This window comes from Desmodus rotundus, chromosome 6, assembly GCF_022682495.2.
Source record: "Desmodus rotundus isolate HL8 chromosome 6, HLdesRot8A.1, whole genome shotgun sequence".
Classification (NCBI taxonomy): Eukaryota; Metazoa; Chordata; class Mammalia; order Chiroptera; family Phyllostomidae; genus Desmodus; species Desmodus rotundus.
This window is the reverse complement of record NC_071392.1, coordinates 106,500,410-106,517,297: the sequence shown is the minus strand read 5'-3', so window position 1 is coordinate 106,517,297 and position 16,888 is coordinate 106,500,410. Positions and strand designations below refer to the sequence as shown.

General features: G+C 49.0%; 1 protein-coding gene across 9 annotated transcripts in view; it reads right to left on the bottom strand.

The window, feature by feature from the left end:
• Positions 1-16,888, bottom strand: part of PTPRT (protein tyrosine phosphatase receptor type T) — a 928,354-nt gene that overhangs the window by 585,005 nt on the left and 326,461 nt on the right. For 8 of the 9 annotated variants that reach the window (XM_053926541.2, XM_053926537.2, XM_053926540.2 and 5 more), the window contains exon 3: positions 6,415-6,686. The exons of the other annotated variant lie outside the window; for it this stretch is intronic. In XM_053926541.2, coding sequence (XP_053782516.1) covers positions 6,415-6,686 — 272 coding nt within the window. The remainder of the gene's footprint in view (positions 1-6,414; positions 6,687-16,888) is intronic. 9 annotated transcript variants of the gene reach the window in all.

Below are 16,888 nucleotides of genomic sequence, written 5' to 3'. Positions count from 1 at the left end.
AAATACAGAAAATACGTTTATAAAGAAATGGTCTAAGAGCATTCAAACTGTGTAGTAAAAAATGACAAAAGTTTATCCTTGTCACAGAAAGCATTTGTGACAATAAATATAAATAGGTTAAAATAGAGAAAAGCTCTCAGGCTGTCTAAGTAGATGAAGACTAATTGTATGCCCTAAGATAAACACCTAAACAGAATGACTCAGTAACCTTAAGAATAGCAAGCTGAACAAAGGAAAATAATAGGGAAATACAAATAAACAGAAAACAGCTGTTGCTAAAATAATGTGAAAGTAGCAAAGTAGAATTTATAGCAAAAGAAAAATAAAAACCATTAAGTGGACTGAAATGGTCATTTGAAAGAATTCATGAGCCAATAGACTTAGAAGAAAATGATGAAAAAAACAAATAGTAGTTATATTTTAAATAAAACCCATTTATTTAGCCCATGTTTTAGAGTCTGGCCAACCAAATAGGGAAAAATACATCTATCAAGTCTGTATATAGTAATGCATTTACTAAACAAGTGTTAATGAATATAGAGAATAAAATTTCTGTTCAAATGCTCACAGGTTATTTACACAAAGATCAAATAACAGGCTAAAGTATAACTTCAATCATTCATACAGGATTGAAGAAGAAGCCATATAAGGTCTGCACATTTTCTAACCAAATCCACTAAAGCTAGAAATTAATGATAAATGCTTAAAAATCAATTTCTTAAAGTTGAAATATTATGCATTTCTTAATACCTCCTTAATAACTATGATGTCAAAGTATGTTTTGTATGTTAACAAAGTCTGCACTAAAATTAAAAGTGAAATGGCAAGTTGAAAAAAATATCTGTAATATATGTGCCAGCAAGAAGGTTAACGACCTGTTTTGTGTAAAGAGTTCTTGAGATTCAACAGAATAAACAAACTCTCCAAAGGAAAAGTTGGCAAGTGACCTCAGGAGGCAATTAACCAAAGATGAAGTCAGAATGATAATCACTTACAAATGCAAAGTTCTTTTAATGGCAGGGGGTCTTATAAAGACGTACTAAGGAGCTTGAATTTTCTTCTGAGTCACTGAAGGATTTCAAGCAGGGAAGTGACATATTCTAAGTTACACTCTAAAAGGACCCTTCTGACCAATGGGGGGGGGGGGGGAAATGACTGACAGGGAGCTGGGCAGCTGGGAAAGAATGAAACAAACAGACCTACCACTCGGCTACTGTAGCCATCCCATCACAAGATGAGGGTGGCTTTGGTGGCTGGTGGCTATGGAGAATAACGGCTGGTGGTTTTAGAGAGATTTCGAAGGCAGAGACGAAAAAATTGCTGTTAGATTAATAGCAGGAGAGTGAAGGAAAGAGAAGACTCAGCCAGTACTCTTCAGTTTGGAGCTTGAGCTTCTAGGCTAATTCTGGTGTCATTGATAGACACAGGGACAAGGACACAACGAACACAGGTGCACCGGCAGACAGGCAGGGCTATGCCAGGATTTCGTTTTGGCCACGTTAAGTTGCGATGGCAATTAAGTGTCTTAATGGATATGTTGAGCAGGAAGCTGATGTTACATTTCTGAAGCTCATGGGTAATTTAGGAACCGGAGTTACAAAGGTGGTAGCTTTGGCATCTGAATGTCACTTAAAGTTATAGAACTAGATGAGGTCACCTTGAAAGATAGAGTAGATGGTTCAGAGAGGAGGGCTAGGGCCCAAGGCCAAGGGCTAAAAGCCCACAGAGAATTTATTTTTTAGGATGGTAGAGGCTGGAACATGATTTTAGGTAGAGGGAAAGGAATCGGGGAAGTAGCATAGACTAAAAGGGCGTGAGGGGCAGATAAAACAAGATTCTAGAAGGGGCAGGGTTCAAACTGGGTCAAGATACCAGTGGAAGAATCGGTGTTGACCAGAAAGGGCACTTCATCAACTAAAACTGATTGATAATAAAAATAAGAAAATCAGGGAATATACCCACAATGATAAAGGTCTACAGTACTGACTATCGCATGGTCTTGATCCAGCCTCTCAACAGCCCTAAGAAGTGGGACCAGCCGAACTACCAAAACTCAGAAAGGAAGCCAGAGGCAGTCTGAGTACAGAGCTTCCAGTCTCCTGGCTCATGGCACACGGCCACGCCCGTCACTGAACTTCGGGGAAAGGCTTCCCAACTCTCTTTAACCAGAACACCAGGTGAAGCAGAATTCTGACTTTTATTCCAGTGAATCACAGTTGAGCTTCATTAAATTCTTCTAACACTCTGTTTCTTATGGTATCACCCAGTATTTAACCTGTATCATAATTATTAATAAATATTGCATGAACGAACGCAAGGCTTGTCACGGGAGAGCGGATGCATCACAGTGGAACGTACACTGGCCCGCTGTTCCCTCTCCTTTCCTTTGCAAGAATGAGAATTCTAGAATGAGACAGAGGATCTTTTATTCACCGGAATTCCTCTTGGGAATGTTTCTGTAAAGCACTGGGGTAGATAAGATTCAGGTTTCTCAAATGTGGGAGAATGCTATTCTGTAAGAAACAAAGGAAGGAAAGTCCCGTTTTCCATTAAATGAGTTCATGATTCTAAAGTGCTTACGATACCCATGGTAAGATACTGGTAAGTGTTACTAACACTATTTCTCGTGCTCTGGAGACAGGAATGGAAATGAGAGGGGAAAGCAGGGAATGGTGGTAGATCTTGGGAGAGGGACAAAGTAAAGGACTGTCCAGGTGACTGTCCCTGGTAACTCCTGCCCCACACTCCCAGTAAAGTTCCTACACTCAACGACAGACACTCTGACATGAGTCATGACTGGTAGAAGCCGTAGAGGCCGGGCTTTGGGTCCACGTGGCACCTGCAGTTGTAGGAGCCAAGGCAGCTGGGGGAGGTGGAGGGAGGGTACAGAAGCGTGGAGAAGACGACCACAACAGCCTGCAAAATCCTTTTTACTTAGTATATGTGCTGCCGAAGCGAGCACGGCCTACAAAATCCTTAATGAAGGCTCAACACTCACAAGACATTAGGATTAGGGTCTAATGTACGTTAACACCAACAGGCAGGCCCTGATGGAACGGAAAACTGAGCACCTCGTAGAGCAGAGCTGGGGAGCACCTCCCCATCACCGCCAGATGGCTGAGAGTAGAATACTCACAAAATCTGCCAGAGCCAGGAAGGTCCTATCCTTGGCAGGTCACTCTAGAATTAGATCTTTTCTAAGTCATGCCACCTGCTTTGAGTTAGACGCCCCAGTGCCTGGGGTGTGGAGGGTCAACTGTGCCAATACTAGACTGGGTGTCTCAGAACCAGCCCCAGGAGTGTACCGTACTTCCCCGGAAAGAAAGGAAAGGAAAGGAGGTCCATGCTGGATGGGCCTGGACCCTCAAGGGCCCACCTGGACTCAGCCGCTGAACTCTTGCAATGGGGCTAAGCATGCAGGCCTGCACCCAAGTTCCTGGGCCAGCAGCCTGTCCCCAGAAACAAGGATGAGCACAACTCCAGGAATGGAGAGGGAGACCTCAAATGGTGGCCAGAAGGTGCTACTAAATTTTACAGGATGGCAGGCCTCAGCCACAGGGAAACAATGGGTACTAGGAGAAGTTGGCAGGGTCACCCTTTAGAAATCACACATAGCCCCAAAGCTCCAAATATTGTCTTAGCCACATGGAGTGCTTAACAGGTCTGAACAGGAATCTAGGGTTCATGGTCAAGTTTCTGACCATGCAGTAAGACCTCCAAATGTGAGCTAGGCCTTGAGAAGCTTTTGTGAGAGACCATGGGGCCGAGTGCTATGGAACACGGTCGGAGGAATCAGGTTCGGCTGCAGCAAGGTGCTGCAGGCGTGGCTCGCACAGAGGCAGCACCGCCAGGGATGTGCAGACATCGGGAGAGATGTGAGGCCCCCAGGGTTCTCACTGTTGATGACACAGAAGGGAGACCACCCAAACAAACAGGAACAGCAGAAGAGAGCTTCTTCTATTATGTCCACACAGAACAGTTGAAAAGCTGCAGCTGAACCCCCCCAGGCCAGGTTCCTGGCCAACAAACGTCTGGGGTAGGTCACGATCATCAGAGTCAGAAGACACCTGAGGCCGTGGATAGAGATGATTGCCCCATCAATGTGCTTCTGGTGTGGGGACCCTAGTCAGAAAGACCACACCAGTACCTGGCCAGGTCCATTTCCTGGGGACAGGTAGCACAAGGGGACAAGGGGATGTCTGGACCCTCTAGGAAACCCAAAACCAGGCCCTTGAGGAATGAAAGCCAGGAATAGGGGAAGAGTCACAGAAGGAAAGGACAATGCTGTCTGTGTATAGAGGGTAGGGAGGGCAGGACGGAGGGGGTGGGGCTGAAGTAGGCCTTGCCAACACCCAGTGACACTCCATGCCAGTGTGTGGGGGCAGGGACCCTGGGGGGCAGGGACTGGAGCAGAAGGCCTAGGCTGGGAATCCCAGCTTCTCTGCAGGAGTCTTCAACCCCCAGACTGCCATATGGATCTACTGCCCACTGCACATGCCCAGGCCCTAGATCCTCAGGGACATCCTGTGGAGGGATGGGGGATGGGGCTTGCCCGGAAAGATGCAAACCTCTCCCTAGGCATGAGTTGCTAGGCAAAGCCAGGAAGTAATTTCCCAAGACAAGCTCAGAGATGAGCCACCCTCAGCCCTTCCAAGAGGCAGGTTGTATGCATGTTTGGGGGAGGGTCTGATATGTCAGCACTTAGTTTAAGAGACCTGGTGTTTTATCCTCACCTTTTGGAGTCCTCCCACAGAGAATGAGTACTGCAAAAATTTCAGAGGGCTGCAAACATTTTCTCCAAAGGTAAGAGAGAGAAAACTTTTGGCTCACCGGGACTCCTCCTAGGATGGGGCCCATATGCATTTTCGTGGGGAAGGATTGCTTAGGCTGAAATCAGGAGGCCTGCACAGACAAGAAGGAGGGTTTGTTGCTTAGCAGAGAGGGGGAGGCCGATGAGAGAGGAGATGGGGTGGAGTGCCAAGCAGGGAGAGGGGCCCTGGCCTGTGACCTCCTGAACTGTGTGCATGAAGTTACTAGCCCTACAGAGTGCCAGGCACCAGGGGAATTCCTGAGAAAGGGCTTCGCGTCCAGGTGAATTGGAGTCAGGTGGGTCCGAAATGTCAGGGGTCTACAGAGAAATCCCAAGTGCCAGGTAAAAGGTGATTTCATCAGGGCAGGGGACAGAGAACAGGGTGAGCCAGTGGCTGCAAAATTAATGCAGAGTTTTTTAATTTTTTTTAGAATCTTGAGACGGAAAAGTTCAGAATCATTAAAAACATGAAAACAGAATTAGTATCCCCTGGAACGGGGCTGGGACCTGAGGCAGGGCTTAAGCAGCATGTGAGGGGCCCTGCTCACCCGAGAGACAGCAGGCGGGGGAGGGGGATGGCAGAAGGACATCCTCCTCCCAGGCCCTGCTGAACCTGCTGTCAGAAAGTCACTAATAAGAAAGAGAAAGTTTCCCCATTTATCATGGAGCCAATTTTAGGACTGTGAAATATGACTTCAATAAATAAATACAGAAGCCATTAGTATGTGAAGGCCAGCACTGCTTAAAACTAAAATTGTGTTTCCTCCACAGAATCGTACATGCAGGCCAGCGCTTGGGGTCTGGTGAAACTTAAAATCCATCTCAAGGGTCTCTGAATCTCCTGATAGGACCCGTCTTCTCTCCCCCAGACCTAGGTGTGCGTGGGTGTCCCTGGGTGTGTGGGGAGTCTGGGAACATGCACGTGTGTGAGCCCCTGCATGTGCTCCCGTGTGTGTGTGCTATTTAATTTCTGTAGCCTGGCAGCCAAAGACCCCCACGCCCTACTCACCCCTGCAGGCTTCATTCCCTGTGTATCTACTTTGCAACCTACCCGTAACTGACTTGAGTTTCCAAGCTCTGCCAAAATCTCCCCCTCATGCCTGGAGCCTGTGTGGCTGGCTCTACCCCTGGCAACTCCAATGCCTCTCCCTTCCTTTTTCAGTAATTCGTCATTCAGCCTTCAAGACTCAGCCTAGCTGTCATCTCCTCTCAGGAGCCATCCGCACTGCCTTCACCGCAAACCCCCTCGTTTCCAGGAGGGATGTTTGACTAGTTAGCTCCTGTCTCCGAACCTCCACTTTTCCACCTGTAATACAGGATAATCATAGCATCTTCCTCATCAGATAACCGTCTCTCCCTCACCAATTATTTTACAAAAGGCTTCAACCCTTGTGTTCCTCCAGCATCCGAGGGAGCCCAGCGCACCCACTCTGCTGTTATTTGTACACCAGGCCCCTCTTCCAGACCATGAGCTCCAGGGCGGCAGGGCCCAGTCAACACGAGGCATAAACCAAGTCCTTTTTCAACTCAATTCTAGGCCGGCAAGAGGGATATATATTTATGATTACTTTTTTAAAAAGTCAAACCATGGCAAAACACCATACCTGGTAGAAATGTGGCCAGAAGGTGCTGATGGCCAGCTCTGCCTTCACCCAGCCCTCGGTGACGACGCCAGACACGTTCCAGACGGGGTTGCCCTGGGGCCCGCCGTTCACCTTCACGTAGACATTCAAGGCCCCCGGGCTGGACCTGTCGCGGCTGGAGAAGTAGTAGTGGAAATCGATGCAGTGCGTGTCGTTCTCCTTCAGGGTGGGCAGGAGGAGGTGGGCCTTCTGGCCAGAGGCCCTCCCGGAGCTGTTCACCATCATGAAGGACCCTGGAGACCCACAAAGGGGGCAGGAAGCGGACAAGGAGAGAGAAAGAAAAATCCTCCTGAAAACCAGTCACACCCATCCACACGGTGGCCAGAAATCGGGTCACGCCAGGAGGGCCTGGGGGAGCCTGAGGAAACCACATCTCCTCTCTCAACCTGGGTGTCCTCCTCTGTAACTGGGAATAAAACCCCTACTCAACAGGGTGGTTATAAGAATTAAGAGAGAGTGATGTGTACAACGTGTTTCTACAAAGTAGATACGTTATAAACATTTACAGAAGAGATTATATCCAGTGGCTCCTGAAGGCAGCATGGAATAAAAACCCAGGAATTTAGTTAACGGCAACCCCCACGGGTAAAGTGAAGTGGAATACAACCTCACGCGAGCCTGGGCTGTCTCGGTGGGAACAGAACCTTGACAACACGGGAGGTGACATTATTCCAACATATTCCGCCTGGAGCCTTATATTCAGTGCAGAGAATATATCACAGGAGAGCATATATTTTTTTTAAAGTACAATATATTCAAGTCAGCAAGGAAGATCCTCAAGAAACGTGAGAACCAGCTGGAAGATGGTCAGCCTGGAATGGAGGGTAAGTGACATTAAGCACTTGAAGAAGTACCAGTCTAATGCTAGGAGTCTTATTTATATGTTATTCCATTTAATCCTCAGAATGACCCTGGGAGACAGGGGATTTTCATTTTATTTAAAGACTGAGTAACTTGCTCTCGGTCACTCAGGCAGAGAGAGATGAGACCCAGATTCTCTCCAACCTCAAAGTTGATGCTATTATTACCATTTGCAGGAAACACGATTACTCCTTTCCAGCGTTTAAAAGGCTGTTTCCTCAGAAGGACGCGAGCCTCGCTGGGGTTGCTCTGACAGGTTAAAGGTTGTGTTTAATGCTCCACCCCTCCCTGGATCTGCATCCTCGGCCTCCGGCTTTGTGGAAGAGGTAGAGGGCATGTCCCCATCCTGTGACTTTGGATTACACTCACTTTGGTTAAAAGGATGCTAACAGAACAGCTCAGGCAGAGGCCTGAAGTGTGGGTGTCCCTCGCTGGGCTTGCCCTCTTGCTCCCATGTCACTTTTCATAAGAAGAATGCGCCCCAGGGAGCTGTGGCCCCTTTTAGCTCAGGATGGAGAACAGACCAACGAGGAGTCCTGAGCAGAACCGAGAGTGAAGAACCGGGCCATGCCACCCACAAGCAGCACAGCCACGCGGCCCACAAGCCCAGCCTGGACCAGCAGAACCACACTTGATGCTCAGACCGTGAGCTTGAGAGTCAGTGCTCACTGCTGTGCTGTGCAGCACTGGGTCCCCTCTCAGCAGGTCAGGCAGCATTACTGTGGCAACAGCTAAGGGATAAAGGTGCCTCAGAGGGCAGACATAGGGAAGAAACCACCAGGAGGCACATTTCGGCACAAAGGACCCTCCAACAAGTGGAGCTGATGCAAAATGGGATTGACTGCCAGAGACAGAGTGAGCTCCCTGTCCCTGCAGGTGACAGAGCCTGGGGAAATCGTCTGAGAAAACTCCACGATCGACTCTGAGGGCTGCACTCTGTGACTTTAAGTGCTACGATTCTGTGACATAAATTGCACCGTAAAACACAGTAGATAACTCAGATGATCCTGGATGAATATGCTCACCTAGAATCACCACTGTGGCTTTGAAATCTGACTCCAACCACTAGAATATTCAATTCAGGATGAAACCTTATGACTACTTATCCTCAGCCACAAAGAGCAGCTACCGCTAGAAGTAACTGCTCCTTCTTTCACCCTAATTCCCAAAACACTAACAGCTGCCAGCTAGTAAGTGCTGGGCAATCCATATCTTGTTGGGGTTCCAGAGGGTACCAGTCATTCATAGCCCATCTCCTGTAGGATCTGAATGAATTTAAAAATAGACAGAGGAGAGAGGTAACATTCAAAACCTCCACTTCATTATTCCCAAAGATGGATTCGAGGAAGTAACTTGGACTTGAGGCTAAATTAGGCTTCCTGCATTGTCTTCCATGAAAATCATGCAGAGCACTGGGAGGATCGTGGACCCCCTCCCTCCAAGTCCCCCCAGATTCCCAGGACTAGTGCTGTCCTCGAGGGCTGACCACATAGGGCTGTTGGGTGGGCTCATCCCCAAAATAAACCAACGAGGAAGGAAACAAGGACAGAGCCTTGAACCCATGGCTACCAGACTTTGCCCATCCCACCAATCAGAAAGCTCACCCACCTCCTGGGGTCGGAACCACTGAAAGCAAGCCAAGGTGGTGTCTTTCCCCATGTTCCCGAGAGTCACGCTTCCCAGTTCATGGCTTGGAAGTAGAACAGGGTAAGTGGAGAGCTGTCCCTTGTCAGATGTCAAAGCTAATCATCCAAACCTCCCAGTGAGGCAGCAAGAAAGGGACCACTACAGAGGGCAAACTGAGGCTGCATCCATGCCCATAGCTGTCCGCTGACCTACACCCCACAAGGTTCCAGGGGGTCTCTCTGGGAAGGAGGAGTGACGACCCACAAGCCCCACAAAGGTGGGATGGCTGCCCCTGCCGCGGAGGGGCGGCACACCCATGGTCGGGAAGGCAGTCTGAGAAGCAAACGGCACCTGGCTCCCTCCACTTGGAGTCTCACGATGCCCCGTGGACAACTCCACTCCCATCCTCCTGGGATTCACCCTGAGCTCTGTCCTAGGGGCCGCAGAGAAGAGTTGAGCAGCTGTCCCTTCCACCAGCCCAGGTTCCCACTTCCTCCATCCTAGTCCCAGTGGTGAGGCAGGCCACTGAAGAGGTGACGCCATGTGACATCCATCCACTCCCATCTTGCTGCCCCATGGTCGCTGCGTTCCCCTGGAGGTGGAGCTGGTGAAAGGGGTTGGCCCTCCATGGACTCTCCATGTACAGAAGTCACCTGTGGATGTGCAAACCTGTCCTCTTCATTCTGGGTACATAGCTGGACCATATTCCCCAGCCTCCCCTTATAGAGAGGTGGGCTGTGCAACTGGGTTCTAGCTAGTGAGGCTTGAATATGAAGTGTGCCACTTTCAGGCCTAGTCCCTAAAAGCTGCCTCCCTCTACTGTCCCCCAGCCCTCCTTGCTCCATCCTCCTTAATCTTGTCTCTCAAAGGATGGTCTTGTCTCTCTTGTCTCTCTCAGATGGGCAGCCTCAGCATAACCTGGGAGCTTATAAGAAAAGCAGAACCTCGGGCCCCACCCCAGGCCTACGGATTCCAAATCTGCATTTACCAAGACCCTCAGCTGGTTTGCACAACAGGAAGCACATCAACGTGTGAGAATCACTGCCCCATTGTTCTTCCCCACCCACCAGCTGGAGCAGAACCTAAGTGACAGCAGAGCCACAACAAAAGGAGCCTGGCTGCCCGAATGGCGGTGGCCATGAGAAAGGCCACCCACCTATTAGGAACACTCATTTCAGACCTTTTGTGTACAAGAAATAAACTATTGTGGGGTTATTAAGCCATTCAAATTCTGTAGTTTATTTCCGCACCTAGCATCCTCATTATTGTGTTGGCACCCCCATAGAGCCCCCACTTGCTGCAAGTCCCTTTATTTAGGGAGACAAGATGAGTAATGAGAGCTACCAAGCAAAGCTGCAAGATGCTCCCAGTAGGAACATGATTAAGAGCAGCATCCCTGGGTGGAAAGCAGAGAGAAAGAAGAGAATGGGAAGAATGGACCGCGGGAATGAATCGCGGAGATGAAAAGGAATAGCTTGTACCATCCGCAAGACCATCCGTGTCTTGGGTGGGCCAGAGCTGGGTTGGGTGAGGGTCACATACCGTGTTCCCCATCACCACCACCCTGGCCCGTGATGTCAACTTGTGTGACATATTATGCATGCCTTGGCCCTCAGACTAGACAGAAAGGTATGCGTTTTGGTGCTAGGCTCAGAGAGATAACTGAGATAATTAACAACAACAAAAAATACAAAGAAAGATAAAAGAAAACGATGGCTGCTCACCCAGCCTACCCCCAAAGGAGAAAAGTGTGCAGGCCAGAAGGTTACAGCCCAGTGTTCTGCTCGTGGATATCTTGGGGACACGAGATTTAGACCAGGGATTAGTGTCCTACGGCTGCTATAACAAATTACCACAAACTCAGTGGCTTAATACAACACAAATGTCTTTTCTTATGGATCTGGAGGTCAGAAGTCCAAAGTCACGGTGTTGGGAAGGCTGCTTTCCTTCCGGAGGCTTTAGGAGAGAATCCATTTCCCTGCCTGGTCTAGCTTGTAGCGGCTGCCTGCATTCCTTGGCTCATGGCCCCTCCCTCCATCTCCAAAGGGCATGGCTCCAACCTCTATTTCCTTTGGCACGCCTCCTATTTCTGACTGTGACCCTCCAGCCTCCCTCTTAGAAGGATCCTATGCATTGCGTCCACCCAGACAATCCACCATAATCTCCCACTGCAAGATCCTTAATTCAATCACATCTGCAAAGTCCGTTTTGCCATGTAAGGTAACTTATGCACAGGTTCCATGGACATCTTTGGAGGACCATCATCCTGTCATCACAGGTATTTTGTTAGTATGCACATAGGTATCCCAAGGTAGTGAACCAGAGATAGAGGGATGACCCATTCAGAAGCCAGCAGGTATACACTGTCTACACAGCAGGGATCTGGGAGATCTGGATGTTCTTATGTGAGTATAGAAGCCTCCTCGTGGTATCAGGTCCTGTCCTCACCAAAGTCTTAGAGGGAGAACATGATATAAAAAGCAAAATGCGGTGTCAGGTCATTTCGCTCCCAATCTGGACAGAAAGAAAAGAAGGTTTGGGGGTAGACCTGGGGTAGGTCCACCTTCCATCAGTGAAAACTCCTCAGGGCTGCCGGCCAGTGTAACCAACATGGTCTACATCGCTCCTCAGACCCCACCCACCACGGGTGGCTGCTCTCAGGCCACCCTCCAAGGTAGTGGAAGCGATGCTCAGAAGTCAGAATTTACCCTGTGGTTTGACCAGTCGCTATCTGAACTCCCTCCCTGTGTGGGGGGCATCTCCCTAATTTTTTAAGCAGGGCCCCTTTTCCTCTATCTCAAAGCAAAAAGCCCGACACCCTCTTTCCCAGCCTCCTCTGCAGCTAGGACTCGGGCACATGATCTGGGCTCCACCAAGCAGGTGCACCCAACCCTAGTGTCTGAACCAGAAGCTACTAACTACATGAGTCAGGGCTCGGTGAACCACAGACTGTGTCGAGGGGACAGCGGCAGGGGAGGAAGATGCCTCGCAGTTGCAGAGGCCGCGATCACAGTGGGCCGGGCAGGAAATCCAACCTTGACACAGAGGCCAGGGTGACTAACTGAGCCAGGTGGGTCAACATCTTCCAGGGCTGGGCTAAGCTGAGCTAGAAAACCTCACCAGCCAGTGAGCATATTATGAACACTGACAGTGGAATCTTACCAGCTTGAAGCCCCCACCTGTCCCTGCTGGAACTCCAGCTCCCAGCCACACTCCCTATGTATTCCCCAAAGTCCCCAAGGCACCTTAAGTAACGATGGCAACCCCCTTGTCCCCACTGCACTTCCAGGCACAGATCCCTCATATGCCCTTGCCAGCCAGTGTGGTGTGGCCATGACTGGGCAGGTCCTTATTAGTGTCTCCTTGCTCTGGGACACTTTCAGGGGACACACAACTGAACTGCTTTGGCTCCAAAGTCAACAAGGTTCAAGAGACAGCTCCTCCTGCAAACTCCCATGGCATTTCCCCTCCTCCATCAGGATGCACGCTCACCCAGCACCTCTGCCCCCTACCGTTCAGCTCTTACTTCCACTTGGTATCATCCTTTGGGATGGATTTTCCCCTCTACCCACGGCCCTGGAGTCATGCCCTGCAACGGGGCCCCTCCAGTCTGCAGAACGCATAAATCCTCTCATACCCTAACTGCACAGGGCTCAGATTTTTCTCTCCTAACGCCCCTTCCCCAGGAATATCTTCAGCCATGTCAGGTTAGTATAACCAGCAGACATAAATACATACTAGGGAGTAGAGAGCTAAGCTCCATGCATCAGAATGTGTGAGCCTGTCCTCTTCCCCAGCCAGGATCCCTTCCATGGAAGTGTGCCTGCTGGTAATTTGGGAGGGCACTTCAAATAGAGGGAACAGCACGTGCAAAGGCACAGAGGCAGGAAGCCATAGCACCCAGCAATGCAAGCGTAGAGTCTTACAGGAGGGTGGGAGCCGGCCTTCTCCACCCTGTGCCCGGCTTACAGCGGTCCGGCCACATCCTCCAGAAAGGAAGGAAGCTGTATCTCTGAGTTCAGCACAGGCCTGCTGGTTTAGAGATTGTTCAGAAGTGAAGCCGCATCCATCAGCAGCTCAGTGAGGCGCTCTTTCATCAACAGGTTGGCCTAATTAATATCATCCTAGGGCTGTCAGTTTCCCGGAGATCAAAAATGAGCCAGTCATTATGCTGAGATCAGTCAGAAACAAGGAGGAAGACTGTAAATACATTCTCTCTCTCTCATTCTCTCTCTCTCTCTCAAAAATCCACTGACGTGATAAGGAACATAAAACAGCCTTCGTTTCCCCATAGTTATTATACACAGCACTGAAATGTGTGAAACTGAACCAGGAAGTGCTCTCCGGCTGGCCATAAATTTTGCATTTTTCCCCCTCCGTGCATAATAATGCCTCGATAAGCGCCCCGTTATTGATGCGTCTGCAGCCTAGACCCCCTTTTTGGAGGCAAAACGCTTCTCCGTAGCAGATGGCGGCTATTGTGTTTACACATGAGCACCTCACGATTGCATTTCCTCACGTTGGCAGTAAAGAGAAAGCCCAAATTGAGTTTTTAATGGCGCTGCACATTGTTCATTAAGATTACATGAGTGTGCTCGGGCGACTGGCAGCTGAGCGCCTGGAGCTCCGAGGCTCTGAGCCATCCCTGCAGACAGGTGGCCCCGCCAGGCTCCCAGTGCCAGCACCTACGTGAAGGGAGCGAGCGGATGGCGGCAGGGACCCAAATGCTGCCCGAATCCAAGGCAGTGGGGGTGGAATGGAACAAGCCCTCAATCTGCAGCAGAGAAAACCGGGTTTCAGTCCTTCTCCTGTCATTTCTTAATTGTGTGACTCAGAGTAGGTCAGTAAGAATTCCTGGGCCTCAATGTACTCATCTATAAAGCGGGGTGATGACAGCTACTCATCAAAGTTGTTTGGTCTGTCTGTTTTCAGTGACTATTAAATGAAACACTGGACTTGACTCAATAAATGTTAATTTCATAATAAACAGTGGCAGATGATAGTGGGCCCAATGCAACTTACAGCATCTGATGATATTAATGTTTATTGAAAACTTAGACACGGCAGGCACTGCTCTAAGCATCTTTTCGCATCCCAGTGAGGTGGTACCACGCTACCCCTACATTAAAGCAAGGAACACTGAGGAACAGAAAAGACTTGAGTCTTTCGACTACACTGCCCTAATATACTCCATAGTTAACAGAATAGTAGCTTAAAGATGTCACGTCCTACTCTGCGGAACCTGCGAATATGTCACCTACATGGTAAAGTGGAATTAAGGCTTCAGAAGGAATTAAGGTCGATAATCAGATGACTTGAGATGGGGAGATGATCGCGATCGAGAGAAGCAGGGGAGGCAGAACCAGAGAGAGATGTGACGACGCTGGGATGCTGGCTTTGGAAATGGGCTCAGGAGCCATGAGCCAAGAGATGCAAGTGGTCTCTAGAAACGAGAAAAGGCAGGAATACTGATTCTCCCACAGAGCTTCCAGAAGGGAACACAGGGCTCCTAACACCTTGACTTTAGCCCAGGGCAGCCTATTTAGGATGCCCGACCTCCAAAACGATAAGACTAAAAAAATGGGTGCTACTTGTAGCCATTAACTTTGTGATAACAGGTTACAGCAGCAATAGGAAACTGACATACACTCCAGGCTTCCCTGCTCTCGGGATTTTGCTCAGGTGACAGTCTTCCTGAAATCCACACTGCCCAGCCCCGGCATGGTCCCTCACCGCTTACTCTCGGTGACTTTCACTGATGCCCACAGACTCAGTTATTTCTGCATCACTTGCCCCATACATACCTCTGTTATAGCTCTTCTGGACAAGACCTAATTTAAAAGTCCAGAATGATAAAGTTCAGCTGTCTGGTCACAGTAAAGGAGCAAGGGACACAAAAATGTCAAAAGACGCAATGCACCGTAAAGTAAGAAAAGATGCGGCAGAGAAGCGCAGAGTTCTGCCACTGGCATCAAGAAAACTAACAGTCATTCAGCTAATCAAACACAACTTACCAACAGCCAGAGGAACAAACCTATCATTCCACATTATCTATATTATCAATAGAAGCAATCTAATTATCATGTGTCAAAAAAAAAAAAGCAAAGAAATTTGTTTCTTTCCTAACAGACCTGAAAACGAGGAGCGAGGGAGGAAGGGAGGGACTAATTACAGTTTAATGGATACATAATATTTACTTACGACAAGGAAAACATCCTGAAGTTTCAAAGGAACTAAACACTGCGAACACTGTGTCAGAGTCAGTTCATGTGAACAAGCGGGAAGTATTTCTGTAATCACTCATTCAGACCAAAAGTTGGGGTTGGAGCATTTCATATGCAAATCTGCTAGGCAGTTCTCCAAGAAACGGCTATCTGATAATGCGTGTGGGTGGGTGTAGGTGATACAGTTTAAAGATGGAATTGACCCAGGTGATTAGATTGGAAGGCACTGCTGGAAAAGGCTGTGTACATGGGCCTTTCCCCTAAAGACCAGGAACCTGGGGAACCTGCAGGCTTCCCTATCCACGAGAAGGTAAAAAGAGAACGGGTGGGGAGGTCAAAAAAAGAGAAGAAAGGCAGCCCTGGCTGGTGTGGCTCAGTGGATTGAGGGTCAGCCTGCAAACCAAAGGGTTGCTGGTTCGATTCCCAGTCAGGGCACACGCCTGGGTTGCAGGCCAGGTCCCCAGTAGGGGGCGTGCAAGAGGCAATCACACATTGATGTTTCTCTCCCTCTCTCTCTCCCTTCCCCCTCTCTAAATAAGATCTTTAAAAAGAGAGAGAAAAGGAAGGGAGGGAGAAGAAGGAGGAAGAGAAAGGAGAGAAGAAGAGTAAATACAAAGGAAGAGGAGGAGAGGAGGGACTAACGGAGAGAGGATGGAAGGAAAAGAGGCAGGAAGAGGAGGAGAGGAGGGACTAACGGAGAGAGGATGGAAGGAAAAGAGGCAGGGAGAAGGGAAGACAGAGGCGGTGAGGCTGGAGAAACACAACACAGGTGAGGAAGGGATGCTGGCGGGGGGCGGAAGAAGCAGAGAGGAGAAAGATGACAGAGACAAAGTGGAATAAAACCTAAAGTATGTTCCACCCCTGAACTACTTCTCTCCCCCTTCACTCCCCAAACAAAATCAAAATCGAACATTTTCACACAACATTCTCCTTTCGGACCTTACAATAGTCTTGTGATGAAAACAGACCCAGGTAAAATGCTGTGGGGCCCAGCAGGACCGGGGTTCTCACCGTTTATAACTCCATAACTCACCACCCCCAACACCGCTGTGTAATATCTCACCATCCCGGGAGGAAAAAGACATGTTATTGAAGGAAAAACGATGGAACCCAACACCGGACAGACTGAGGACTCGGCCACAGGAGTGGTAAAACGCCTTGTTTGTGCTGCTCTTTGAGGTGGGAAATATCCCAACAATGTTGACAAGGTCAAGGCAGAACTGAAGAGCAGGTCATGCCACTCTCCCTTCGGACTCTGCCCCGCTTCCTGTGCCACTGGTGTTAGTCACACGGTGCCTCTGAGAGCGAGGAATTCTCTCTCCGTTTCTTCACCTATAAAACCGCTGTGCAGGTGGAGTTTCTGAAGTTCCCTCCAGCTAGAGAAGTCTACGGTTCCAAGGCTGCACAGTCACATGACTGGTTAGTGGTGTGTTAGATACCAGGACCGGCTTGATTTTCTACCTACACGCCTTGGGAAGAGGGGGTGACAGGGGAGACACCTTTTTCCTTGGGTCTTGTTCCTGGAGAAACAGTGTAGATTTTGTGCCCCCCACAGAATTCCTTTCCCACGCTAGTCACATCTGCTCACTAATAACAGTAACAACAGCAAACACATGCTATCCCGTTTGACTAATGGTCATTCATTTAATTCTAAAATGAACCCTATGAGGCAGTCACTATTATCATCCTTCTCTTACCAACTGAGGCACAGAGAGGTTAGGTAA